Source organism: Mustela erminea, chromosome 2 (genome assembly GCF_009829155.1).
Source record: "Mustela erminea isolate mMusErm1 chromosome 2, mMusErm1.Pri, whole genome shotgun sequence".
Lineage (NCBI taxonomy): Eukaryota > Metazoa > Chordata > Mammalia > Carnivora > Mustelidae > Mustela > Mustela erminea.
Genome location: NC_045615.1, coordinates 110,594,283 through 110,621,326, shown reverse-complemented (window position 1 = coordinate 110,621,326; position 27,044 = coordinate 110,594,283). Strand labels below are relative to the sequence as shown.

General features: G+C 44.9%; 1 protein-coding gene across 1 annotated transcript; it reads right to left on the bottom strand.

Annotated features, from left to right (window-relative positions):
* On the bottom strand, nucleotides 1–25,361 carry LAP3 (leucine aminopeptidase 3). Its single transcript, XM_032333938.1, has 13 exons — nucleotides 25,217–25,361; nucleotides 22,800–22,915; nucleotides 21,531–21,585; nucleotides 20,751–20,856; nucleotides 19,494–19,653; nucleotides 17,990–18,154; nucleotides 14,911–15,069; nucleotides 11,055–11,179; nucleotides 9,844–9,932; nucleotides 8,760–8,862; nucleotides 3,580–3,659; nucleotides 1,034–1,143; nucleotides 1–560 (listed from the first exon to the last, which is right to left on the bottom strand). Exons 1-13 carry the CDS (start codon nucleotides 25,316–25,318, stop codon nucleotides 371–373), a joined length of 1,560 nt encoding a protein of 519 aa, XP_032189829.1. The 5' UTR covers nucleotides 25,319–25,361; the 3' UTR covers nucleotides 1–370.
* Between the last annotated feature and the right edge of the window lie 1,683 nt (nucleotides 25,362–27,044).

The window sequence follows — 27,044 nt, the reverse complement described above, 5'->3', positions numbered from 1 at the left end:
AGCACAAAAAGATGATTTATTATTTCTGACAATTACATAGTAACCTTTAATTTATTCCTAGCATCACAAATCTAAAAGACAACTTTGCTCCTCAATTAAAAACATATACTCTGAAAATTAACTAGGTAGTTTTTAAACATTTAATGATTTATAGAATATCTTAAAAATCTTTGCCAGGCTAGAGATTAGCTTTACCTTTATAAATCTCCACACAAAATGAACAAATCAAGGCAATCAATTTTTCTTTTGTTCTACATTTTTAAATACCACCCTTTGTTTCCTTTGAAAGATTTTCATCCATTCATTCAAAAATATTTTGAGGCTCAACTGCCCATTTAAGACAGAATGAGAGAATTTTAGAAGATCTGAACTAAGCACTGTTTTGACTGAACCGAAGCAAGAATTCTATCAGGGTCCTTGTGGGCCTCCCAGTCATGCCCTTCCGCAGATATGGAACCTCATCTTTGTTGGTCATCACACCTGCTATATCTAAATGTGCCCACTTAGGATGAGTCACAAATTCTTTCAGGAATGCTGCAGCTGTACATGCTCCTGCAGACCTAAAGAGAAAGACAAAAATCATTTTTTAACCCCATGTAAACGTTCACTGAACATTTCCATTAAGACTTTCTATTCTCACTAAGTAGCTTCTATGACGAGAGAGCAAAAGTCAAGTTTATGAGATTAAGAGCATAACCCAGAACCACTTTCAGAATATTTATTTTCAGACATAGCTTTAAGCAATAAAGGATCAATTGTAAGTTCCTCTTTCCCATGGTAATGAATTCACCTATTTTTCATTTCTTTCCCTTATGATTTGTTTAAAATGACTTTTAGCTGTAAAAACCTGCAAAATTTTGAGCACCAGATGGAAAAACCTTGAAAATTAAAGACATTTGAAATTAGGGTTTATGAGCACTGTATCAAAAGGAAATTGGCTACACTTTCTATGAAAGGGCATAAAATTTAAAGTGGTCATTTTGGTAACCAGTGATTGTAAAAAAAATGTACTTTTATAGCTCCTTTTACATACCTGTATTTTCCAATGTTATTAACATCAGCAAGTTGGCAATCTACAACTTGTCTCGTATAATGTTCAAAGAGAGGCATCCTCCAGACACGGTCCCCTGTTTCAATACTGGCCTAAAGAAGAAATAGGTATAATAGTTGGAGACTGCAAGAAGTAAGCTCTTGTTAAATTCACAGCACTAAAGTATTCAATGCTGGAAAACAAGAACTGTTCTGACCTCTAAAACAGGAAACTATGCAACCGGGTCCAGAAACATTTCAGTTAATCGAAAGATTTACTAAAGAATTATAAACGAAACCAGGAATGTTATAAAACACCCCACAAATCTGTAGGGCATTTGCCCAAATCATCAATTCTTACGGATGTCAATTTACAGTAAGATGGTATTCAGCAGTACATTGACTTTATGGGATTGATTATGCGGAAACAGCCTTAGTGATACTTGTCAGCTTGGAGTGCTAAGGAATACATGTCTGAAACTGCATCACTGAAGACCAGAGCCCAAGACAGGGTGACCTTATGTATTCACATAATCATACACACACTCATTCACATTAATCAGTTACTGAATCTTGACAGAGCACCACCAGGTGTTGGGGCTGTAAGGGCCTACTTAGCCAGAGCGAGCCATTTTGTTGTTTATGCAGTAAACTTAGACTGAACCTGCCCCTTCCCCCCCCAAAGAGGAAAGCGCTTAGAAACAGAACTGGTGAAATACGGCCAAATAGCCCCAATAACAGAGCACAGATATCAGGACATGTCAGGCTAGGCAAAAATAACAGAGCCCAGATACAAGGACGTGACTGGCCAGGTGGAAACGTCCAATCAGTGAAAGCGCAGGTATTACCTCCCTACCCGCCAAGGACGTATGTGGCCAGGTGGAGATGTCCAATCAAGTAAAAGCGCATGTATTACCCACCAAGGAGTGTGAACCCCCACCTTTTGGGCGCCAGACAAAGGCACCAATTCTAGCCAAGGTCACAGGCTGAATTAGATGACTATCATGGGGTAGAATGTAATTCAGTTGGCCACCTGTGTGTGGCCAGGCTCAACCACATGGCCTTTACTCTATAAAAGTTAGTCTGTGAGGCTGGGAGGGGTCGCCTCTTTGCAAGAGACGGCCCTGGCCGGTCAGTTTGATTCTCGATGCTTGGCACAAAATAAAGCCCTGCTTAACTTTCACTTTTGTATCAGTCTCGTCCTTTTGTCTACGGACCCTTTCAGGGGCTACACAGAAATTTAATATCTGAGCCATCAGAAGGCCCAGAGTCTGGTAAAGAAAACAAATACACAGACTATTTTAATATACTGTGGTCAGAGAGAAGACCCAAAAGTGAAAAGTCAGGAAGCAGCAACAGAAGCCGTTATTTGGAGACATGAGTAAACAGCAGCTGGATCAGCCCCAGTGTTGAAAGCAGCTGCCTCTGGCAAGGTAAGACTGTAGACTGCTGACTGGTACTTAAATGTTCATGCACACGGAACTTTGATTTTTTTTTTTTTTTAAAGCTTAAATTTTAAAAAATCAGCACTGTAGGTGCTTAATAAAGAGGGACACTGAATGCATGACAGGCCAGAAGAGAGTCCCCTGCCCAGCCCGCACAGAGACAACTGAGCTGAACGTCACAAGGGTTAGGCAGGAAGGGTAAATTTAGGACCATAAACTAACATCAAAGATGTATTCAAGGACATTCTGGATTTGTCTCTCAGTGGCAGGTAGTAAGCTCCTGGAGGTACCAGAGGGAGCTGTCTCATTACCAGGCAGATACACAGGGTCTGGAGCTTAGGAAAGAGATTGGGAGCAAGCAGCAGAGAGGTGCTAGCTGAAGCCACTGGGTTTCCCCATGAAGAAGGTGGTGGTGGGGAGGCAGGGAGAAGAGAATGTGGTCTAGGGCCGAACACCCACCAAAGGGGAAGAAGAAGGAAAAAACTGACAGAGGCGGCTAAAACAGAAATCAGTGAAGGAGCGAACCAGAGAGATGATAACAGCAGATTGGGGTGTCACCAGGAGACTGGAGTTGCAGGCTGCCTCCAGCCAGTCTAAGTAAGGCTGAGTGGGGTGGGCTGGGGAAAGCTGCAGGCAGTGGGTAAAGGAACTGGGGAGGGGGTGATAGGAGCTTGCTGTTTGGAAGAGGTAGGCTAGCTATGAACAGTGTGCAGAAGGCATAGAGCATAGCAGTCAGAAGACGTCCTTATCACCGCCCACAAATGGACAAGCCCTACTTAGTCACAGCCAGCATTCACTAAAGGTCATCCCTTCCTTGACAAAGTTGTTCTCATAACATTTTCTATCGCAGGGAGTCTGCACAATGGCTTCGGTTCTGTGCATCACTTGCACATCATTCTGAGGCCACAGGAGGAGAGGAGAAACATTTTCCAACATTTATAGAGAACCCAAAGCACACTGAATAGGGTGTATTGTATTTTTAATTCAAAGGCAAATCTATGACATAAAAATCACTTTAACACAGGGGTAATAAAACAGTAAAAATTATTATTCTACTACAACAATTCAATCATATGTCATTTTAGTCTCTACCTATTATTCCTACCTCAAATAGTTTGTTCCACAGCCAGGACGAATTGGTAAAGACCCCAGTGGCACCAGACCCCAAGGCTATGTCCATGGCACCTGCAAGACACAAGGCTTCAGGTCAGTGTTCAGTCTCTCCAGGCACGATGGGTTTCTTTGCTGCTGAAACCAAAACTTCACCCTGTAATGATTTTAATATCTGCTTCACTTTCAAAACTAGAGAAGCTTCAGAAATCCTTAATGTATTTAATATCTTCCTACTTTCTCAACTAGAATTCAACTTCAATTATTAAGGAAAATGTAAAAAAGGAAACAATACCAAATATCACCAGTAACTTCATCCTCAGCATAACCATTACAAGTTTTTAGTATTTCCTTCCAGATTTTTTCTGAACTTTTAAAAAACATAATTAAGACCATACTGTTCATGTCCAAGTATGTGTTCTTCCTCTTATGCTTCCTCTTTTAGAAACAAATATTACAAAGTAGTTTTAATGATTTTTTTTAAAATATTTTATTTATTTATTTGAGAGAGAGACAGTGAGAGAGAACATGAGCGAGGAGAAGGTCAGAGAGAGAAGCAGACTCCCCGTGGAGCTGGGAGCCCGATGCGGGACTCCGGGATCATGACCTGAGCCGAAGGCAGTCGTCCAACCAACTGAGCCACCCAGGCGTCCCAGTAGTTTTAATGATCTTAAAAGTCCATCAGGTAGAGGGTATCAAAATTCACTTCCTATGGGACATTTAGGCATCTGTAATTCCTCAACATTTTTAATCACATCTGTAAATATCTGCTATTTAGATTCTCTGCCCCTTTTTCTTTTTTTGGGAAAAAGGTATTAGTATTTTATCGTAACATATTTGTTTCATCTGCATTTCCTTCTCCAACAAAGGTGCCTCTGTCGGTTAACTTCTCTTTTTACATTTATGTATGTTTTATAAAAGATTTTATTTATTTATTTGCGAGTAAGAGAGCATAAGAGAGAGCACAAGCAGGGGGGAGGGGCAGAGGGAGAAGGAAAAGGAAACTCCCCACTGAGCAAGGAGCCTAATGCAGGGACTCAATCCCCAGGACCCTGGGATCATGACCTGAGCTGAAGGCAGTTGCTTAGCCAACTGAGCCACTCAGGTGCCCCTATATTAATATACCTTTAAAAATCAAGTTAAGGGACGCCTGGGTGGCTCAGTTGGTTAAGCAGCTGCCTTCGGCTCGGGTCGTGATCCTGGCGTCATGGGATCGAGTCCCACATCAGGCTCCTTGCTCCACGGGGAGCCTGCTTCTCCCTCTGACTCTGCCTGCCATTCTGTCTGCCTGTGCTCGCTTGCGCTCGCTCTCTCTCTGACAAATAAATAAATAAAATCTTTAAAAAAAAAAAAAAGTTAAAAATCCAGACTTTCAGGTTCTTTGCAGGCACACATTCCTGAATGTCAATCACAATTAGGTGCTGCAGCTCAGCACCACCTCTAGTTCTGGTACCAGTTCCCAACAGTTTCCTTTGTTACTCCCCTGGCCCTGTGCAAGCTCTGGGGCAGGGATCATGTTTGATTCCTAAGTATGTGCTGAGGGCCTAGCACACTGGAGCTCAGTATTTATGCAAAAGGAAAGCAAACCCCACTATCTTTCAGTAATAGGACACTCCTGGAACATCAGAGGAGACACCATGGAAGATGAGGGAAAATTTATAGTTTTTCACAAGTCATGTCCAGGTTGCCTTTTTTTTTTTTTTTTTTAAAGATTTTATTTATTTGACAGAGAGAATGAGTGAGAGAGGGAACACAAACACGGGGAGCTGAAGCAGGAGGAGTAGGGTCCCTGCTGAGCAAGGAGTCCGATGCAGGGCCTGATCCCAGGACCCCAGGATCACAACCTGAGCCGAAGGCAGACACCCAACAACTGAGCCACCCAGGCACCCCGCCAGCTTGCACCTTAATCCTTAAGTATAGCTTTGCATGGTGGCTTCTCATGCACTGCTTATTAGCATCTCCCCCAACAAAAATGGATAGTTGGAAATACAATTATATACACTGTTTTGTAGACTTTTTTTTTTAAACAATAAACAAAACTTCCCATATCCTCCCATTTCTTTGAAGTCGGCATCACTGGTTGTAGGACACGCAGTGAGTGATCCCCTAGATTTGCATGTCTGTGGGTAAATATTTGCACACATCTCTGACTTAAGGAATACGGCAGAGAGCCATCATTTCATTCTGTTTATCTTGGCTAACCCCACCAGCCACACACACACCACAATTACACAGACTCTCCAGGGAAGGGAGGAACACGTAAGAAATCCATTCCTGTGTGTCACGAGGGCACTGAATTGTATATTTTCTCCAAAAGTCACAAAAAAATTACATTAATAGTTGGTTAATCATAAGGGATGTCAAACCATTGATCATTTAAAACAAAAAGTAGTGACCCATTTGTAAAACCCTGTGATTCTGCATGACATTTGGGCAGCTCTGTCTGTCTGGTCATCTGTTCCTCAAGGTTCTGTTACTCTTCTACCTCCCAATTCTCTCTCAAGCCTATCCACATCTCCCTACTGCTAGTGCTACCATCATCATCCACAAACTGGACTGCAGTAATAATGGTCTTAAAAACCAACAACAACATAAACTACTGGGAATTTCCAAACACACATGAAGAAAACAGTATAATAAATGCAGATACCTATTAATCAGCATCAGCAATTACCAACTTCTGGGCAAACCTGTTCCATCTACACCCCCTGCCTGACAGATTATTTTGGAGCCACCTGCACATACTGTAACATTTGTCTGTAACATACACTCATGTATCTACATACACACACACACACCCACGCATCTACAAGAGTCAACAAGCACACTGCTCACTAACTAGCTGGCCTGCCAGTCCCCTCAGGCCCTTCTACAGGGCATTCTGCACACTACCAGCACCAGCCCTTTCTCGGCACAAACATGATCTTACTGTCCCCATAGCTTCCTGCTGCACTTAGGCTCAGGACAAACCCCAGAAACACGTCAAGGCCAAGCTGGGGTCCGGTGCCTCCTAATGCTGGCCTCGTGTACCCACCCCAGTCACACTGTGCTCTTCCCAGTCCCGTTTGCCATTATCCCTACACGCCCCTAAGTGAAAGGCGCCCTCCTCTGAGATGCTCTTCCTTCCCTCCTCCACCCAGCGATGCTTCCTCTTTCAGATCCCAGCTCAAGCAGCAGTTCTCAGCAAGATGCCCCATCTTCAAGTAAGAATGTGATATCCTCTACTAAAGCAGTAGATGTAAATATTTAATATGATCCCAGTTGAGATCAAGGCTCTAAAGCTGATTTCATTACATTCTTTAGAAAATGCTCTATTTTCTACATACAATGACAGAACTGCTACCATCACCAATTTCAGAATTACCAATAGCAGGGACCTACTTCCCGTATTCTTTTCCAAGGCCCATATGGAGCCAAAGGTGCTAACTGATCAAGTTATCAGAACTGTTATAGTCCCACAGAAGAATCAAAGCTCCAAGGAAGGTGCTGATGTCACCACTCTCTTTTGATCCTAAATCACAACCTGCATGAAGAAAATGAAAAGAGGCAGCACTACTGAATGGCCATCCCCTGAAAAAGCCACAGCTTTTTGGTACAGGCCTGCCTTTTCAAGGATAGTGGACACTGGTTTAATGTCTGCCAGGTCAGGGCCATCACCCTGTATCATCTCATCTCATCTGCACAGAAACTCCTCCTGTCAGTGAGGCATTATTATACCGTTTTTTACAGATGAGACAACTTTGGCCTTGTCCAAAATCACATGCTATTATCTTGGTTAACATGTTTATCTTGTTGGTCTTGCAAGACCAATTTAAGATCAGGGCCTCCATCTCTAAAGACTTTGAACTTCCTCCCACCATCAACCTGGGGTTGCAAAGTGTTTCTTATTCTCCCCTTTGATCACAGCAACTAGAACTCAGAAGGGGCTCTGTGAGTGTGTGGGGAACTTCAGCCAGGCCAACACCTGGGCAGTGTAAAGGCTCACCCCTCAGCTTGCTCTTAATATCCTGGGGCCAACTTTCCCACCCTCAGACTAGGGGGGAAGAAAAGGGAAGGGATGGGGGCTATGATTTATTTACAGAAAAGGTATACTACCACCCACCTCACCCCTGCCCCCCAACCACCAGACTCAGCACCCCCAACCTCCAGTTCCCCTTTGCTAAATCGAGCAGGGAGAAAGGAAGACCACAAAAATACTGTAATGCTGGCTTTAAAAAAAAAAAAAAAGACTCCTAGCAAATGTATGCACTCTTGTTAGAGCCCCATAAAAGGAAAAACATGAATTGATTTCTGCTATAATAAAGCTCACATGAGCAGAGGACAAATTAAACCCCAAAGATTTTTTTTTAAAAATCTGAATTTTAATCTTAAAAGAGGCAGCGACAGAAACAGAATGAACCCTGGAACGAGAACGGTTAGAGGAAAGACCACGACTACTGGCCACCTGCAGCAAAGCAATGCCTACTGTCGTCCCTCAGGGAATGAGTTCAGAACTCACAGACGCAGTGGGCTACTCGCCTTCCTTTAGCCAATGTCTGCCACACGCAGGGGCTGAGTTAAAGAGGCTTCCTAAAAACTCCTCCAGAACTCCACTACTCTGCTAGGGTAACACGGGCATCCTAGGTACAGTGCCGCAAGGGGGGTCAGGTAACTTGCCCAGGGCTGAAGGGCTGTAAAAGGCCCAGCAGGGGACAGCGAGCTGATCTGGACATTACGCCTCACCGCCTCTGTTAAAGGAGGACCTTCCCAGCCCCCCGCCATGTTTTTGTTTCTTTATAACAAGTACAAAAAGTTCAGAAAACTCAGCTAACATCAGATACACTGCGATTAATACAAACAGCTCCTGATTTGGGGATCTATCACTAATATCTTCAAGTCTGTATCAAACAGCACTCATAGCACAAAACACCTCAAGTCATTTGCAGAGGGGACTCTGGATGAGCTGATGTAACCTGCTTGTTATTTTTTCAGAGTTGCAGCCTGGAATGTTTTAAAACAACAAACCTGATGTTTAAAACAGTTGACAGCTGCAGAACAATTCCCCTGGTGAAAGATATTTGAATGCAGGTGGAACAAGCCAACTTTCAGAAAAATCATGCCTTGAGTTACGGTGCACACCCTATGCCAATGAGTGTGGCTTTTTTCAAACAAAGGCAGAAAAAACACACATCTGACCTGTCAGGGTGGCGGCATTTATGATGATCTTTGGGTTAAAGGTGTGTGCATAACAAAGGGCATCAGCCAGAATAAGCCTCCCCTCAGCATCGGTGTTATCAACCTGAGAAGAGAAGGGTCAAAAGAGTTAGGGTCAGAAAACACGTGTCTACAATAGCAACACAAGATACACCACTTCAAGTTAAAAGTGAGGAAAGCGAGCGTGGCACTTGCCAGAGTACCAAAAACATACTATACTTCAATTAGAATAGAAATCTACTTAATCTGAAGAGCAAATATTATTTAATAATCCCTGTACACAGAGCTGATGCCCAAATGCTCATGACTTTGGAAGCAGAAATAAATAGAAAATGTCCAGCCCATTGTACCAACCTGCTACATAGCAGGACCAAGGGAAAATTTCAGAATTTTCTGAAGACAAAGAGACTAACGAGTTTGGAAGGTTACAGTGAGGCAGCGGTCCAGCTCTCCAGGCAGGAGGAACCCTTGCAACTTCAGCAACTTTGTGAAGTTGTTTCAAGTAGGCTCCACACCCAGCATGGAGCCCAATGTGGGGCTTAAATCCATGACCCTGAGATCAAGACCTGAGCTGAGATCCAGAGTCCCTTCTTTTAAACAGTGGCCAGGCATTAGGGGCAGTGTGTGCACGCATGCAGGTGCCCCAGCAGAAGACCCTGCAGCCACATCCCTGGGGGTGCGGAGTCCATGACTCAGGACGGTGTGCTCCACCCGAACACCAAAAGGGAAGAAGTTAATCATGCATGGCACAGGTCAAGCTCTAGAAAACTGCTCACACTCTTCCTGCATGGCCATGTTGTGCAAGGCTTGCTGCAGATGTGTGGTAATTTGTGTGCATGGCTTACAGGAGGAAGAGTAAGATAGAGAAAATACTTTTAAAATTCCCATGAAGAAATACTTCTGAATTTGTATGAAACTTTGTATGAAAAACTCCCTGCAATGAAGATACCACCCTCCCCTAAATGGAGACCCATGCTCCGCTTCCATTCAAGGTGTGCTTATGTGGTGACTGGAGGTTCCTCTAGGATCACCAGAATGGGCAGGGCTATGTCTGGCATTCACACACCTGTATGGTCTTCCCATTCTTGGCTTTGACGACATCGCCAGGCTTGTTCGCTCTACCACTGGGCATATTTTCACAAAGAGGGGCCAAACCTATTGGAAAACCATATATGAAGGAACATGGAATGTGCTGGGTCCACACTCAACACCCAACGGACCCAGGCCACTGGTGGGCCGTCAGAAGTATGCCACAGACACCCAAGTGATCAAATGTAGCATCACCAAGGACCCGACTGACATCATGTGCACCAGTCACAGGAAATGCATGTGTTTAATGAAAGAGTCTAGCCAAATAATCCAAATTGTGGACCACCACAAGACAAGCCTGAACTCTTCAAAACTGCCAATATCAAGAAGGAAGAAAAAGGGCAGGAAAAACATTTCGGATAAAAAAAAAAAAAAAAACAGGGACCTGGAAACTACATAAATGTGTGATCCTTAACTGGCTCTTAGGTTTCAAAAATAAAAACGAGTGTGTTTGTTTGTGTACAGAAAATGAACATTTTTGTAGACAACTGGGAAGTCTGAATTAGATGACTGTATCAATCCCTGGGAATGATAATGGTATGGTCATTACATAGGATGTCCTTGTTCTTAGTGGACAGACACATGCTGAAGCATTCGGGAGTGACAGGGCATGTCTGCAAATTACTTTTACAAAACAAGACTAGGATACTGGCAGGGAAGGGGGAGGGTGCATGTGAGACAGACCTAACGGATGTGACACCAGGGAAGTCATTAACCAAAGCCTCCCCCCATCCCCACACTCCTCTGAAACATGGCAAACTCCCAGCATTGTGGCTGGCATCTGGAACTCCACGAAGAGCTGCTGTGGACTGAACGCTTTTTCTGTCTCACGCATTTTCTATACATCGTGCCTCGTAATCAGCCACAACCCCTATGAGACAATCACTGCATATGCCAGCAATGCCCTTCCACCCTGACGATTGAGCATTTTTCACTGGAGTAAATCACAGACTTGACATTATGTGCCCCTGCCTGCTAAATGCTTTTTGCAGACGTACCAAAAAATCAATTCTAGCTACGGCCCGTGACTGCAAAACACATTTAACTCAATCAGTTCAGACAAGACAACACTTAGCTCAACAGCTTCTGCTTGATGAAAACCATTTCTTGGTCTTTTCAGGTTAGAGGAAACCATGTCTCCTGTCTGTTCTGTCAGACTCCCCAGGGTACCCCCTTTTGCCCCCTCACCTATGATGTTAATGGGCAGGTTCAGCTTGGCAGCAGACACAATGGCCGAACAGATTGTGGCAGCTCCTCCCATGTCTGCCCTCATGAGGTCCATATTTGCAGAGGCCTTGATGGAGATGCCACCACTGTGGGAGAAAAGGACAGTGTGCAACATCAGTGGCAACAAAGAGGACCCAAATCACTTCCTTAAGAGTGAATATATAAACAGAGGCACTATCTCCCCTGCAAAGAAAATTCAAATTTCTGAATTGAGAATCTGAATGATTTCAACATTTTAAAAGAGGATATTGCAAACTTTGCAAAAATATAAATGGGTCTCTTAGCTCATTTTATTTCTTTTTGAATGAAATGTAAGTCGTGTCAGTGGAAATATTACTATATCATGAGATCTGCGCTGCTCAAATCCCATCTCTGTATTTGCCCATTAACTCCTAACACCCACACAGACTTGTTTTTTCAGCAAGTTTTATGAATTGATCAACTTATTGAACCTGAGGGTCAAAAACTGTTAGGAAAGCAAAGCCAACAAATTCAGAAGACTGGAAGGATCCCCTTCAAGCTATGCGACAGAGGGACACCCCTAAGGTGTGTTTCATCCTGCTGAGGACAAAATACAACCTGAATCAGGCAGATGCACAACGAAGATGCTCACCCAGGGGCGCCCGGGTGGCTCAGTTGGTTAGACATCTGCCTTCAGCTCAGGTCATGATCCCAGGGTCAAGTCCCCCACCAGGCTCCCTGCTCAGCAGGGAGCCTACTTCTCCCTCTCTCCCCCTGCACCCTTGCTCATGCTCTAACACTCTCTCTCAAATAAATAACTTCTTTAAAAAAAAGAATGAACAAAAGAAAAAACATGCTCACCCAAAGCCTTAAAGACAGTGCTCAAATGTGAGAGCTCTGAAGGGTTTCAGTTTTAGCAAAAACCCAAACTACTCCCCCAAACAGGCTTCTTTAACTACGTAGTGACTTCCCTGCTTCCAGTCTACAAGAGTGCAGAAACTTGCTTCATGGGCTGGGCTTGGGGCCCGGGCTCCAGCTGTTGGGTTCTGAGACCTGCTGCCAACCCGCCCTTGTGAGTCCAGAGTCTACTCCCTGCACGGAGGTCTGCTTTCCTTAGAGATTAAGTCCTAATTCTCATTCACCTCAGAAGCACCTGATAATGGGATGGCTGTCAATTACACCTAAAATTAAAGAAGATCCACTGGCTCAGAATAAGGAAAGAAACACACTCTTGGTTCAAGAAGTCCACAGAGAACCTCAAGGTGGCGGAGGAGCAGGGAACACACCAGTACATGAGGTCGTTCTGTCTACTCACTCTTACTCTCCATGAGCAGGACTATGGTTCAAAGTAACCGCCAATCAAAGAGCAGCAGTTATCACTGCGCACCTTTTAGATCCCTCTCAAATCCATCCGTTTTTCTTCTATTGCATCCATCCTGGTGAGGCCACCATCATGTCACTGGGGTGTTTGCCATGGCTGCTGTAAATCAGGTCTCCCTGTATCAGTCTTACCCACCTCATTTTATTCCTCACACAACTACCTTTTTTACCAAAATAAAAAATACCTACCTCAACAAATATCCTGGTAGCCTTTGTGTGTGTGTGTGTGTGTGTGTGCGTGCGCGCGTGTGTGCGTGTATGTAAAAAATCGTAAGCTAATTCTAAAACTGGTATGTAAATGCAAAGGATGCAGCTAATGTAATTTTGAAAAAAAAAAACCAGCAAAGCTGGAGAACCCATATATCACTACGTATCAAGACAAAGCTGTACTCACTAGATACTTGGTCGCAAGGTCCTGGGGGAAGGACAGAGAGGCCAGAGTTAGGCCCACAATAATATGGCCAACTGATTTAACAATGGTGCAAGATAGTTCAACGGAGAAAGGATAGTCTTTTAAACAAAGTTTTGCAACAAATACACATCCATATGGAAAGAACAAAAAGAAAACCACAAGTTTTCGACAGCATGCACAAAAAATCAAAATGGATCATAGCTTTAAATGTTAAAACCCTAACACTTACAGAAGAAACAGGCTTTCCTTAGCTAGAAACCCTTCAGTTACTTCAATTATTCTTAGAGCAAAGTCCAAAATGCAACTGGGCCCAGAACCACCCAGCTCTGCCCACCTCTCCAGCGACTGCGTGCTTCCTTCTCTGCTACACTCTGCTGGAGCCTCTCTCCCATCCCTCAGGGCCCGGAGTTCCCTCGTCCTTCCCACCCTGCAGCCTCCACCAGGCTCTTCCCTGCCCTACTCCCTGCTGCACTAACTCCTCCTACCATTCCCACCTTTTTTTTTCTTTAAAGATTTTATTTATTTATTTGACAGAGAGAGAGAGAACACAAGAAGGCAGAGCAACAGGCAGAGGGAGAGGGCTCGACTCCAGGACCCTGGGATCACGCCCTGAGCTGAAGGCAGCTGCTTAACCGACTAAGCCACCCAGGCACCCCTACCATTCCCATCTTCAGCTACACCTGTAACTCCTTTAAGGAAGCTTTCTCTAAACCCAAAGACTACGTCAGGTTTCCTTGCTAAATTACTCTCATAGCACAAATTCAAGTATGGATTTGTATTAACCATAAGTTTCATACTGAGTATTAATGCTGCATCAAGATATTAGCTCCAGACAGCATGAAATCTTCACAATTAGCAAGACAATTAAAAACAGCATAACTTTCACTCTAATTTTTATTTGCTGTTGTGCTTTATGACAGACACGGAAGTCTTATGTCCATGATTGCCTACGGATGTAACTTAAAAATCAATATGCATAATGTGAACAATATGAGCTTGAATCTTTCAGTGATGGGCTACAGAATGATTGTTTGGAGCCCAGTGCTTCGAAAGAGAGAAGGTGGACCTCTGGGTGGAAGACAGAGGAGGCTAACGTAAGGAAGACACTGTTGGCCTCCAGCTCTGCCCGGGCTGGGTCTCACCGCACCTGCAAGCATTCCTGGGAGGACCGCACTCATTCACATTTCAGGCACAGCATCTGAATGGGTGCACACGTGTACTGGGGACACCCAGATTTTTATGGATCCATACAAGCATTTTCCAAAACAGTTTCCATAGACCATGAGTCCCAAGAGAACTAAATTCCCTCCAAAAGGATGCCTAGAAAACACTATCTTCTGTGCCCTGAGAAGTCCTGTAGTTAAAAAACAAACCAAACAAACAAAAAAAACCCCACAACAAATAGCTCAGGTGTTTTATCTACTTTAGTTTTTGCCCAAGTCATCCTTTTTAACCCTCGTGCTTAATTAGCAGCCAATGCCTCCCACGGGAAATATGGACCTACACCACCTCCTCCACCTTAGCTTCTCCTTGTTTGGAATAACCAGTTCCCAATTCTAAAAAATACTTATGGTTCAATAAGATTAATGGGAGCTAGACTGGTCGGCTAAAGCAAGCAATCTGAAGCAAGCAAAGGGGCAATGCCATGATCCAAACAGCTGTCTCCCATTATTCCCATGAAGGAGCTTTAATATCCACACAGGAAAATCAAAGCCTACGGTGGAAAGATCTTAAGTCATTTTCAAGACAAACATGAGTTTGACATCCGACTCTATGTATGAGTGATGGGGCTCTGAGCAAATTACTGCACCTCTCCAAGCCATGCTTTCCTCACCTGAAGAAGGTCTGCCTAACTCCTAGGAGTAAGATCAAGGATCACACATGTAAGATGCCTAATAGACTCTCTGAGACACAATAAGCATTTTACAAATGATAGCTTAATATATTTAAAGTAACATATAAGCCTGGACCAGACACCACGCTTGTGAAGCAAACTTTAAATAAATGATACAAGTACATACAGCGCATTCATCAAATGCAAAGCACAGAGACATAAAGAAGTACCTGTCAAAGGTAATTCCCTTCCCAACGAACACCAGTGGTGCTTCGCTTGCATTGGGGCTGCCTTTGTAGTGAATTTCCAAGAAGACAGGAGGCTCATCAGATCCTTTGGCCACACTCAGGAATGATCCCATTTCCTGTTCCTCAATCCAAGATTTGGGTCTATAGGGCGGAAAAAGAGAAAAGTCAACATGTTTGGTTATCTCTATTTCAAAATAACTTAGAAATTCTTATGTAAAACTCTTACAATGTATACACGTGTTAATGCTTCAATTATTACATCCTACTTGCTTTCTGTATATTCTTGGGCCACTTGATTCTGAGCCTGTTTTCTCACCTAAAAAATGAGGCTGAGGCACCTGGGTGGCTCAGTGGGTTAAGCCTCTGCCTTCCGCTCAGGTCATGACCCCAGAGTCCTGGGATTGAGTCCCATGTCTAGCTCCCAGCTCAGCGGAGAGCCTGCTTCTCCCTCTCCTCACTGCTTGTGCTCTCTTGGTATCTCTCCCCCCTGCTCTCTCAAATAAATAAAATCTTAAAACAAACAAACAAAAAAAACAAACAACCCAAAAAACGAGGTCAATGATAGATCTGCATTCACCTATAACGTACAATACAATGTGAGTAACAATACAGAGTCAGTAAGTATTTATTGCTTGATTTGTTCCCCCTAATCTACTGATCTCTATCTAAAGATTTCATGTAAGATAAAGTTAGCAAAGCTTTGAGACCATTAAGGATGCAGTTTCTGGGTGCAGTGCTTTATTTTTTGTATTTCTAAAAATGATTCCAAAAACCAACCGATAAAAACAAACAAAAACAAATCCGACAAAGCTATCGTCCAATGACTGGACTAAAGCATCATAATTCTTTGCGGTTTCGGAGTTGCTGGAATTTGACCTTTTCAACACTGTCACACTACTTCTCACGGCTTCAACTGCAGTCTGCTGTCTGCTTCAAGTGGGAAAACCAGTAATTACTTAACAAACACAGGATCACCGGGGGTGATCCCAGTGGGACAGCGTGTAATGCTACCCAGAAAACAGATGCCGTATCACGATTCCTGGCAGGTGAGGGGTACAAAGGTCTTTGTATTGAATTCTGGCCACAAGAACTAGGCCAGGAGAGAAATCCTACACTCCCAACAGGCAAAGCAGGAAAACACCACACCAAGGAGTGCTCCTCCTACACTTGCCCATCCATTTGTTGCAACTATTAAACGTGAAAGGTATATATATGTATAATCTTATCCCTGTGTTAAGCCACAAATATTACTTCAGAGAGGGAAGAACATAAAAACATAAGGGATGACAATGAAAACACCACTTCAAAAGCAGCAAGGTTGTATAACGTGGGTATTTTAACCACAAACTCCCAGTACTTGACGTACTTTATGAAAGCCCTGGTCTTCTGGAAGTCCCGTCTATACTTCTCTGACTTAGAGCCACCTACAATAGAGCAGGTTTGGTGTAGCTTTCTCTGTTTAATGGGCTAAACCCTGCCTGCATGACCTGCCTCATCCCTGCCTGAACCTTCCCTTGGCTGGCTCACAGCCCTGGCAGTTTCCCAAGGGGCCACCGCACACGAGCTTCTACATCTGAAATGCCCCGACCAACTCTCTCTCCATCTGCTAACCTCTGTGCAATCTTCCAGACTCTGCTTAGGCCCCATTTTCACTGGCAAGCCTTTCTGGCTGTCCCAGAACCCTCCTAGACTAGGATCCTCTACATACCCCCTTTCTCTGCCTATTCCTGCTTATAAGCTCTTCCTTTCTTTGAGGGCAAAGACCACCATCCCCAACCTTTATATGCCAAACACCCAGGCACACACAGGAAGTGCCCTCACGGGTGTGTAACCACACAGTCACGGTTTGCTAACATAAAACAGCTCTGGTGTCTCCTCAAATAAGAACAGTCTTTGCCAAAACACCTTTATAGAGACTAAAGCTTACCACAGGTTAAATATGTGCCAGCACTTCAAAAAATGTCATCAAGCTCTAAGTCCTTTGTTTTCTACAGATTACACATTTTTATTCACTCTGTCTAGACCACAGGGATTTTCCTCAGAAGTGTGAACTGTGGTCACAATTGAGCACTAAAGAAGCCTTTTAAGTGCAAGCTCCCTTGAGATACAACATTGGACATAAAGAACTATTTAGGTAAAGCAAGTATCTGTTGATACTTTTTAATCCTAAATCCCCCAATGCTCAGACCTGGTTTGCATTTAGGGTTATGGGGAGATCACCGGAGGATAAAGGAAATGGAGGGGCAGGCATTTACATCCCCCAGCCCAGCTGCTGACAATGACCACTCGGGCCTGCTGGGGAACACCAGCTCTGGTAATGAATCTGGGAGTCTACAAGACACAGATTCTCATTTCATACCAACTTATGAATGCTGTGTTCTTTACTTCTGTTAGAAAGAGAAAAAACAGAAGGAGCTCACCCAAAGGAAACATGATACATAAATTCCTCAACAAACAAAACAGAGTTACCATTTGATCCAACAATTCAATTTCTAAGTACACACACAAGAGACACCAGAGTATGTTCACACAAAAAACGTACACTAACAATCACAGCCCCATTACTCAAAGTATCCAATAGGTAGAAACAACCCAACGTCTATCAACTGATGACTGCAAGCTGGGGGGTGGTGTGGTGTGAGGGAGAAGACAGAAACAAAGAGTGCCTGCTAATGGGTACAAAGTTGTCTTTGGGGTAATGAAAACGTTGTAAAATTGATTGAAGTAATGGTAGCACAACTCTGTGAATACAGTAAAAATCGATAAACGGCCCCCTTTACATGGTATGTATACTGTATGCTTTGTGAATTGTATTTCAAGAAAGCTGTTACAAACACACACACACACACACACAGTATATACTGTGAAGTCAAGGTGCTCGTTCAAAGGCATGAAAAGAACCTCAAATTGAGCCCTTAACCTAGTTTGTCTGTGGCTGCCAGTGGGTCACCTTATCTCCCTGGTCTTGAGTCACTCCTCTGAATACTGAGGGTGCTGGACTTTTAGGAACTCCAACACTCCTACTGAAACACCCTGAGTCTATGACAGGACCCTTCATTACCTGATGTGGACCTCTGTTTTACTACTAGCACTTTTGAGATTCTTCTCAATAATTTCAGCAAATTTAGTTGGCGTCATCTCATTGGCTGGAGTCTCCATCAAGTGGCGTGCCAAGTTCTGCCCAGAAGCAAAGAGGACACCCTTCTGCCAGGCCTCCTGGTCCCCACTGGTGGAAGAAAGCACAAGATCACTGTCAGACAACCTCTCAAGATACTGTGTTGCAGCTAAGAGGGCTCTTACCCTACGAAAACAAAAGGGGAAGACCCCAAGTGCAAAATGGACACACGGGACCTGGATCTTTCTCTGCCTGACTCAGGGTAACAGGTCCCAAGAGCTAGAAAACAGGGCCCTAGCTGAGCCAAGTTAGAGGAGGCAAGCATTTCACATTTCATGTGCATGAAAACGGGTAGACGGATGGGTCTCCAAAGTCCTAACTCTGACACACAAACCCAAGGAAGAGGTCTCCATCGTTCCAACAGCCCACTGTGTCCTCCTTCACTGCAGCAGGGATGAGGCAGCCCCCAGTGCTTGTATGGAGCAAGCACACTCAACAGTCCCGAAGTCAAAGTGAAGGCCTTTATGCCTTCTTTTTGCCCAGGTCAGGGCTCTGAACACAAGTCCACCAAAGGGCAAGGACCAGCTTGCAAAGATAAGATACAGGCATGCGTGTCATGATCTCGGCTCTTCTTAGGCACAACAGGAATAATTTGCCATGTGTTCCACACTTGACAGTGTCTTTCAATCATAAAAGCCCTAGGACATTGGCTTTACAGCTCTACTGAACAAATGAAGAAAGTGAAAGAGACATTTTGGTCACTTTGCTGAGGTTACCCAGATAGCAAGTAGGAGAGCCACGATTCAAAGCCAGGCTGAATGGTAGTAGAGCTCTCATTTCAAACCACCCCCTCACAGATGCCAAACCCCAGGCTGTCTCAAGACCCCACTGTCCTCACAGCACCATCTCCTGAAGGTCCCACCTCTGTCTATCCCTGACAGCAGAGGCTTTATCTCCTAGAACCCAGGACAGATAGGGCTGCAATGTAGTAGGTACTCAGTAAGGCTGCTGAAAAATGACTCTCCCCACAAGACCATGAGGGAAAGGACCCTAAGAGCCCTCTATCTGTGTAACCTGGCATCTGACACAGTGCCAGCAGATGCTGGCTAAATGGAAATTATTCATAACAACACTTGCTGGGACCTGTCACCTCATTCCTCCCTCTTCAGAGAGCTGACTTGGTTTGGCTTCCCTGTAACCAGCAAGCATGGAAGAGCCTAGGAAGCCATGGGCTGAAACCTGCACCTGGCAAAAGCCAGGAGCAGAGCTGTAGAGCTGTAATGCCAAATGTTTTACAAATGTCACCACACTTGTAAAACAGCTGAGATGATGAGAGCAGTCCCAGACAAGCTGTGTGATGTGCCCACAGTGAGAAGCAGGCAGCTCCTAACAAACGCCCCACTATCTGAATGTCAGGAAATGCAAACTGATCTTGGTTTTGTTCCAGCACCTTCCGTGGAGCTTCGCAGATACAAGAACCTTCTTCTTCTGCTTTAGGTCATCATACTCGTAGAGACCAAGCACTGCTCCTTCCGCAGCCGCCTGGGCATCTCCACAGGGATCCACCTCCACAGAAGAGATTTCCAGGTCTTGAACCTGCCTGCACCCCGCTTCAGAAGGACAGAGAAAAACCAGAAAAAATGGAGTCAGTCAGAGGCAACCCAATAGCAGAAGGGAGAGGCATGGTTGTAGGCTGAGAAAACAAGAGATCTGGGGTTCCGATCCCATTGGCACTTGACCTCTCTGAGCGTCCTTCTGTGAAGTGAGCCTGTGTTCACACAGGTAGTGGGAGGATGGACTCACAGATAAAAGGGCTGGCCCAGCCCCTCGTAGAACGGGCCCTCAGAAGGAGCTGCTATTACTGTACAACTTCTGAAACACCAGAATTTCCTGACAAAGCTTTCCAGTCACCTAGAGCTGGCCAGATTAAAAATGGGAGAGGAATGATGACACTGAAATTATATCCACAGAACTGAGTAAAGTCCATTAGTAACAAAGCATTTTATGAAGATCAGGTCAGCAAAAAAAGTCCCAAATAAAAGTTATCAATGAATCACTCAACATGAACTTTGAAAGCAGATTTAACAAGGAGAGATGGTATCCACGGGGCCAAAGATCAATCAAGCTAATGATCACTGCCTCAGCAATGTCTCTCAAAGCATCTCTGACCAGTCTCTGTGGTAAAGGCTTCATTCTGCTGCTCAGCCCCTAAATGACTCAGTGGCATCTACCTCAACATGTAAACCATGCACGTGGCAAACTGGGACAGACACCTACCTCCGGTAATGAGTAAGAAACAAGCACCCCACACTCTGCCCCCATTTCCTTTAATTTTAAGTAAGAGGATTTTACATCATTTAAGCCAAGCAACACCAGGTTTGTATTATAAAAGGGAAAAAAATCCACCATCTGGTAAAAGAGAGCTCTAAGGTCAATAATGCAGGAGGCAGTAAGTAAATGGTCGCAAAACCTCCAAACACAAGCTACGGAAATATCAAAATTAAAATTTCAAAAGCTGACCTTCAGTATCCACGTTAAGGCCAGGCATACATGTAAGGGAAACTGAGCATTTGCTCAGGTGAGTGTTTTCTCTGAATGTGGTGGAAGGTGATGACGGATTTAAGCACCAAGCGAGCGGAAAGAGACCATCTTAAAGAGGACATCCTCGAGCCTCTCCATCAACCTTGAACTTCGAAAGTGTAATCACCTGCAACAGCGACTCTGATGTTTTCTTTGCCTTCATGCCAGTTTTCCTGGTCATCGACTCCAGCTGCCTTTCTGCCGAGGCCGACCACCACCACGCTGGGGAAGTCCTGTTCAGCACACGCACAAGATCAACCCCTTCATGTCCTTACAACATCCATTTCCAGTGGGGAAGGGTCTGGGAGCTCCCACACAATTACCTTCACCTCCTCATAGAAACCTCCCCATGAAATTTGGTTATTCTGTTCTATTTTACCCTGTATTCTTGGTAAAACTATACCATTTGCCTGTTTAGATATGTATGTATGTATGTATGTATGTATGTATTTGACAGACAGCGATCACACGTAGGCAGAGAGGCAGGCAGAGAGACGGGAAAGCAGGCTCCCTGCTGAGCAGACAGCCCAATGCGGGGCTCCATCCCGAGACCCTGAGATCATGACCTGAGCCAAAGGCAGAGGCTTTAACCCACTGAGCCACCCAGGTGCCCCCCATTTGTGTGTTTAAAAGGTAGAGTAAGGGTAATCTTGCAAATAATTCTATGTAAGCCTGTGCCACAACTATGGAAACTGAACAAAGAAAGCTCACAGACTGCAACGCAATGCTTCTTAACAGCCAACTGTCTCTTCACAATCTTAAGTAATATTTGTGGCTTAACACAGGGATAAAAGCATACACACAATCAGATACCAAATTTTCTGAATGACTGTGCAGTCACAATACTTGGCAGTCAGGAGGGGCTCACCAAGGCTTTGCCAAATAAAAATTTATCCTCATCTCTTACCTCATGCAGACCATAAAAGGTTCGGGTTTTGCCTGCTTTCAGAGGAGGTCCAGATCTAAAACAAGAGGAAATTTTTGTTTTAAAAACTAGTTGTCTCTGCTCCTTTGGAAAGTGACATATATATACCTTTCACATTATTACAATACTCTGCTGCTTCTTTGAATTTGCTGCTTTTATGTTTTCATCAAAATACAGATTTTTCAGATGCAGCACTTTTAATTCTAGCTCAAAAATCATTTAGGAAACTTCCACATGGGATTTAGTACATACTTCTTGGAAAACAACTACAGAAAGCTATGCCTTGGTTGGATAATGGGTGGCTACAGAGGGGGGACAGAGCACTGGATGAAAGCTAGCTCCGAATCTCCCATCTTTCCTAACAGCCAAGCTGACAGCAGTGTTCAGCAGGCAGGCTCTTGGGGTGCGTGGGGGGTTCTGTACAGATGGGATAATGGGCAATTTCCAAACAAAGCAGGTGGCAAAGATTATAGCCAAAAGACCGGATGCCCTGATGCCACAGCTGACAGTTATCTGTAGGAAGGCCAGGCTGTACTGTCCTCTAACAGTGGATTTTGGATTAATGAATTAATTACCGTCTACTGGTGAAGGACTGGGAATTGAGAAGGAATGCAAATTCTGTTACTCCGGTATTAGACAATGACTATAATTATTAGACTGTATTCCAACAGGTTATCTATAATCCAAATAATAGATACTTGCAGTGGCTTTATGCTGACACTTCCCTTTCTGCCAAATGTGGCCAACAGCTCAGAAGGTGCTGGAAAGTCCAATTTTTCTGTACTTCCTCTAAATTATAGCTAATCTGAGTACTCTCAGTAGCAGGCCCCACCCAGATTTACTGAATTAGAATCTGTAGTCTAACTATACCCTCAAGGGATTCACTTGGAGACTCTGAAACTCAAGGCACACCAAGAATGGAGCTGTACCATAAACTGTTTTGAGCTCTAGTCTAGGGACTAGGATGAGTGTGGGATGAGGAAATCTGGTACTTCCCAGATCTTTCTGGGTCAGTCTCTCACAATCTGTTTCTGATTTGAAGTGGCCTGACTTCCCAGAATTGCAGACTCACCCCTACTGAAAGGCAAAGTACCAAAGTGCATTCCAGGGGCAAATACTTTCACTTCCACTGAGAAGATAATGGCCAACTGACTTCCGTTCATTTTTACATACTAACAATAAAGCATTGAAAAAAATTCTCTTTCGATTTGAGGGCATTTTAAAACCTGGAGCCCATAGGTGAATACTTACATGTTCAAAATTTCTCTCAACTTTCCAGACACCAATTTATCGAAATTCTCTCCTGCGCTCGTAAACTGTGGCACATCATCTTCTTTGTCTTTACTATAGATTCCTAAAACAAGACCCTGAGAAAGAATAAACAAGAAAAAATAAGTATAATTAGAGATCGCCGGGAGACTCAGAGTTCCCCACGTTCCAGAAGAAGCAAATAATTCCACCCAAACTGTGTTCCCCTCAAGGACAAAGCCAAAAAAGAAGTAAGTGCTGGGCAGTCAGCTACACTTACATCCTGCCTAAATGTTCCTGCCAAAGCAAGACTCCCAAGTAGTACCTGTCCTGGGTCTTCAAGGTGCCTCCCAAGAAAGGGCTTTCTTTCACAGCATAAAGGGTTTCCTTTACTTCCAAACAAAGAAGGGCAGAAAGGTGTTTTGTTTAAGAAAACAAGTCTGTTTTTAACCAAGTTAGACCACAAGGGGATTCAGAACATGCCACCCCAAAATATGCCACTTCTTACCTAAAAGCAGGTGAAAAAATTGCCTGTAAGAAAGGTGCTCTCCCTGAACTAAGAAGAGAACATTCTTATCCCCAGAGACTGGGAGTCAGCACCAAAATGGACCCACACAAACAAACCTACTAAAATAACCCTTGTCTTCCATTAATCTCCCCTCTCCATACTTCAGTCACTCTCACAAAATTTCCTGCCCCAGCCCAACCCCCTCTGTCTCGTCACATCCCAACAATTGCTCATTCTCTGTTTAAAATGGTAATACAGGCTGTCAGGACTCGAGGCTTATGGGTCTTCATTCTCCTTTCGAAGATTCCCACGTCCACGTAAAAATATCAAACAAATTTTGTACACTTTTCCCTGCTAACCTGTCATAAATCCCTTTAATTCCCAGGTCCAGCCACAGAAGCCTGCTGAGTGGAAGGAAGTTTTCCCTTCCTTACAATCTCCAAATGCAAATCTCAGGTATTCTGGGACGCCACCACAGTTAAGCCAATGGCTGCACTTGCCAATACAAATATGCACTCTGGCCGATTCCTAGACTGAGAGAAGGATGCATCTTCACAGAGAGGCAGCAGGGGCAGAAGTAGAGCCCTGTGCCCAGCATTTAGCAGCTTATCCTGTCACGCCTCAAACAACTGAAAGAAGGAAGTCAACCTGGGAATCACTATTTGTCTTTGCAGAGCAATTTTTAACTTTAAAATGTTTTCTGCCTTACAGCAACGCTGTGAGGTGGAAAGAACACGTACTCTTCTTCCCACAGACCGAGAGAGAGAAGAAACCTGGTCTGATCTACTGGCCCATGTCCACCAGAACTGAGCAAAAATCTTGATTCCTTCTCTGACAATCTCACCACCTTTCCACAAAATCACACTGGTACTTGGAGCAAACTGTTCTTTCTCTTCTTCATCAAAAAGATAACTCTTCTTTGGTGTAAATTTTCCAGATTCTCATTTTCCTAAGATTGCCCATTGCCCGGAATTCGGTGGAACCAAGTGGGGAACTAAGGACACAGGACCCAGCTGTCACCTGGAAAGGATGTTGCACAGTATTGGAAAGAACACAGGACAAGGCATCTGGTCCCCCTGCCACCTGCGGTACCGCTGGAGGCCTGAGCTCAGTCCCTATCTAGAATATTCCTTGCCAGACAAAGCCATTTTCTTCTGGTCGGTCCTTAAGCATGATACCCAAGCTGTGGCTTCTTCCACAGAACCATTCACCTTTCCAGATCCTCCACATCCCAATAGGGACCTTCATAATTTTTTTTTTACTTCAATTAGATGGAAAACGCTTTTCTCCTGCAAGACGCTCTCCTAATTTCACAAAGATATGGGTCCCTGTGCAAAGCCCTTTTCCCTAGAGAGACGCTAGGGAAACTCGGGCAATTTAGTCCCGGAGGAGCTGTTGTCCTGGCCTTCCACTTCAGGGGAGACTTGGGGGGGGGGGGTGAGTGGAGCCCGAGACCGGCCGCCTCTGGGACCTTAGAGGACGCTGCACCTCACCATACGCGGGCTCTCTCCTAGCTACAGTGGCAACACCACCGGCACTGTCCTTTCCTGGGGCACAGCGCGGGCTAAACAAAACAAGGACTCAGGACACGGCACAGAGTGCGAGCTCAGAACACGGTGGCCGCAGGTATCACTCTCTCTCGGCCGGAGTTCGGAACCTAGCACTCTCCGCCGCTCCGCACCCCACCCCCCCAACCCCCAACAAGCAAAGGATGGAAGAACCGACACCCTCCGCAAACAGCTTGGGGGATGGGCAGCCCAACGCCACCTGCCCGGGCCAAAGCCCAACTCGGCAATGCCAGGGAACTTTCGAGCCGGGTTTTCGAACTTGGCGCAGAAGCCAGACACCGCGGTCTCGACCACCCCTCGAAGCTCCGGTCGCCCGGAGCGGGACTCCCGTGACGGCCTCTCACCTTCGTCATGTCTGCGGCGGCGAGACCCCGTGCCCAGAAATGCTTCACGCCCAGACGTCGGAGGACGACTCGCCCAGCAGCCGGAAGGGGCAGCAAGAACATCTTCCCAGCTCAGCCCCTGCGCCGCCCTCCAGCGAGCACGTGGTGATTTGGGAGGACGGGCGCCGGTCTGGGGGTGGAGCTTTCGGGGACAGCGTGCGCGCGCCCGGTGGGGTAGGGGGGCAAGGAGCCAGGGAGAGGCCAGGCAGGCGTCAGGGGCGTGGCTGGAGGCCACGAGGGGCGTGGCTTTTGGGTACGATCAGGCTTGCACGCGGACGAGCTTGGGCGGGACCGAGCGGACGGCGCCTGGGGGCGGGGCAGATATCAGGGGGCGGAGCGGGAAGGCGCGCGGCCGCGTACTGGGCGGTGCTGGGATGGACGCGCGGACCTGGCGCAGGCTCAGGGGCGTGCCAGCCTGCGGGTCCCGGTGCCGGCTAGAGCTAAGAGGCGGGCGGAGTCTCGATTACGCCTTAGGGCGGGGTCGGGAATGGAGGTGGGGCTCCCGGAAACCTGGGAGAGATAGGAGACGTGGGGTTTTACTGTAGAGGTCTAACCAGGTATTAAAGGCTCTCTCTCCTATCGAGTTTTTTTTTTATTCGTATCCTTTTTGGGAACTCTTTTGAACTTGCATGTCGTCCAGGGATGTTATAATGGAAGACACCCTAAGTATTGCTTTGGAAAACAGGATCCTTGTGAATAGTGCTCAATGTTTTAACACAAGTTTCCTTTTGTAAAAAAGGTCTTAAATTTTTTATTGTAAAAAAAAAAAGTACATGGTTGGGAGCACCTGGGTGGCTCAGTCGGTTAAGTGTCCTACTCTGGATTGCGGCTCTGGTCTTGATCTTGGGTCAAGAGGTTGGCCTCACCTTTTCTCTGCTTTCAGCCCAGTCTGCTTGTCCTCCCTCCCTTTCTGCCCTTCCCTTAGCTCCTACTAGTGCACTCTGACTTTCTCTCTCTCTCTCTCTCTCTAAAAGTAAATAAATAATTTTTTTTTTAAGTACGTGGTTGAATGCAACTCTGAGAACATTGGGAAGCACAAGGAAGAAGGCTTAGGGAAGCTATCCTTAATACTACACCAGTGTGCGATCCTAATTTTAGCTGGATCTTTGATTTTAGTTTAGGGCACAGGGAGGTGGTGGGGATACACCAACTGCACAGTGTGCTTCAAGGACCATAGCATTTACATCTTCATATATTTAATGGGGTAAGGGAGAAATAAATGTCATAGCCTCCCAATAACTCTTGTCCTTACCAAACAGTATTATTGACAACTTTGGGGTGTAAGACTTGGCCATTGATCAAACCTTAAGGTTACAAAGTGTTCCCTAAGTTCTTTGTTAGAAACTGTGGATTTAAATGTCCACGGCCTCAAGGACTTCATTATGCAATAGAAGCAAGATATATCATGAGTGTAAGAGAGAAAAAGAGACAGTCTTTCATGATATATGCCTATGCCCCAATTCCCTCTGTCCCCTTCTCAGCTTGACTAAGACTTTGATGGCACACCATCCAGAAACTTTGATAACATTCCATGTGTGGGTTATGTACACTTCCTTTGCTCTCACAGCCCCTTGTCTCAAAGAACTAATTACCTGTAGGCTCATTGTATGTTTCCCCCCAGTGTTTTTGTCTCTTGATTTCCAACGCCTAGATCTAGAGTGTAGATGGTGTCTGGCACATACACAAGGTATTCACATAATGGTTGAATGAAAGCATGATCAAGGTCTAGTGGATATAGATTTGGTAATTGAAGAATAGGATAGGTCTCACTTGTGGTCTTTAGATAATA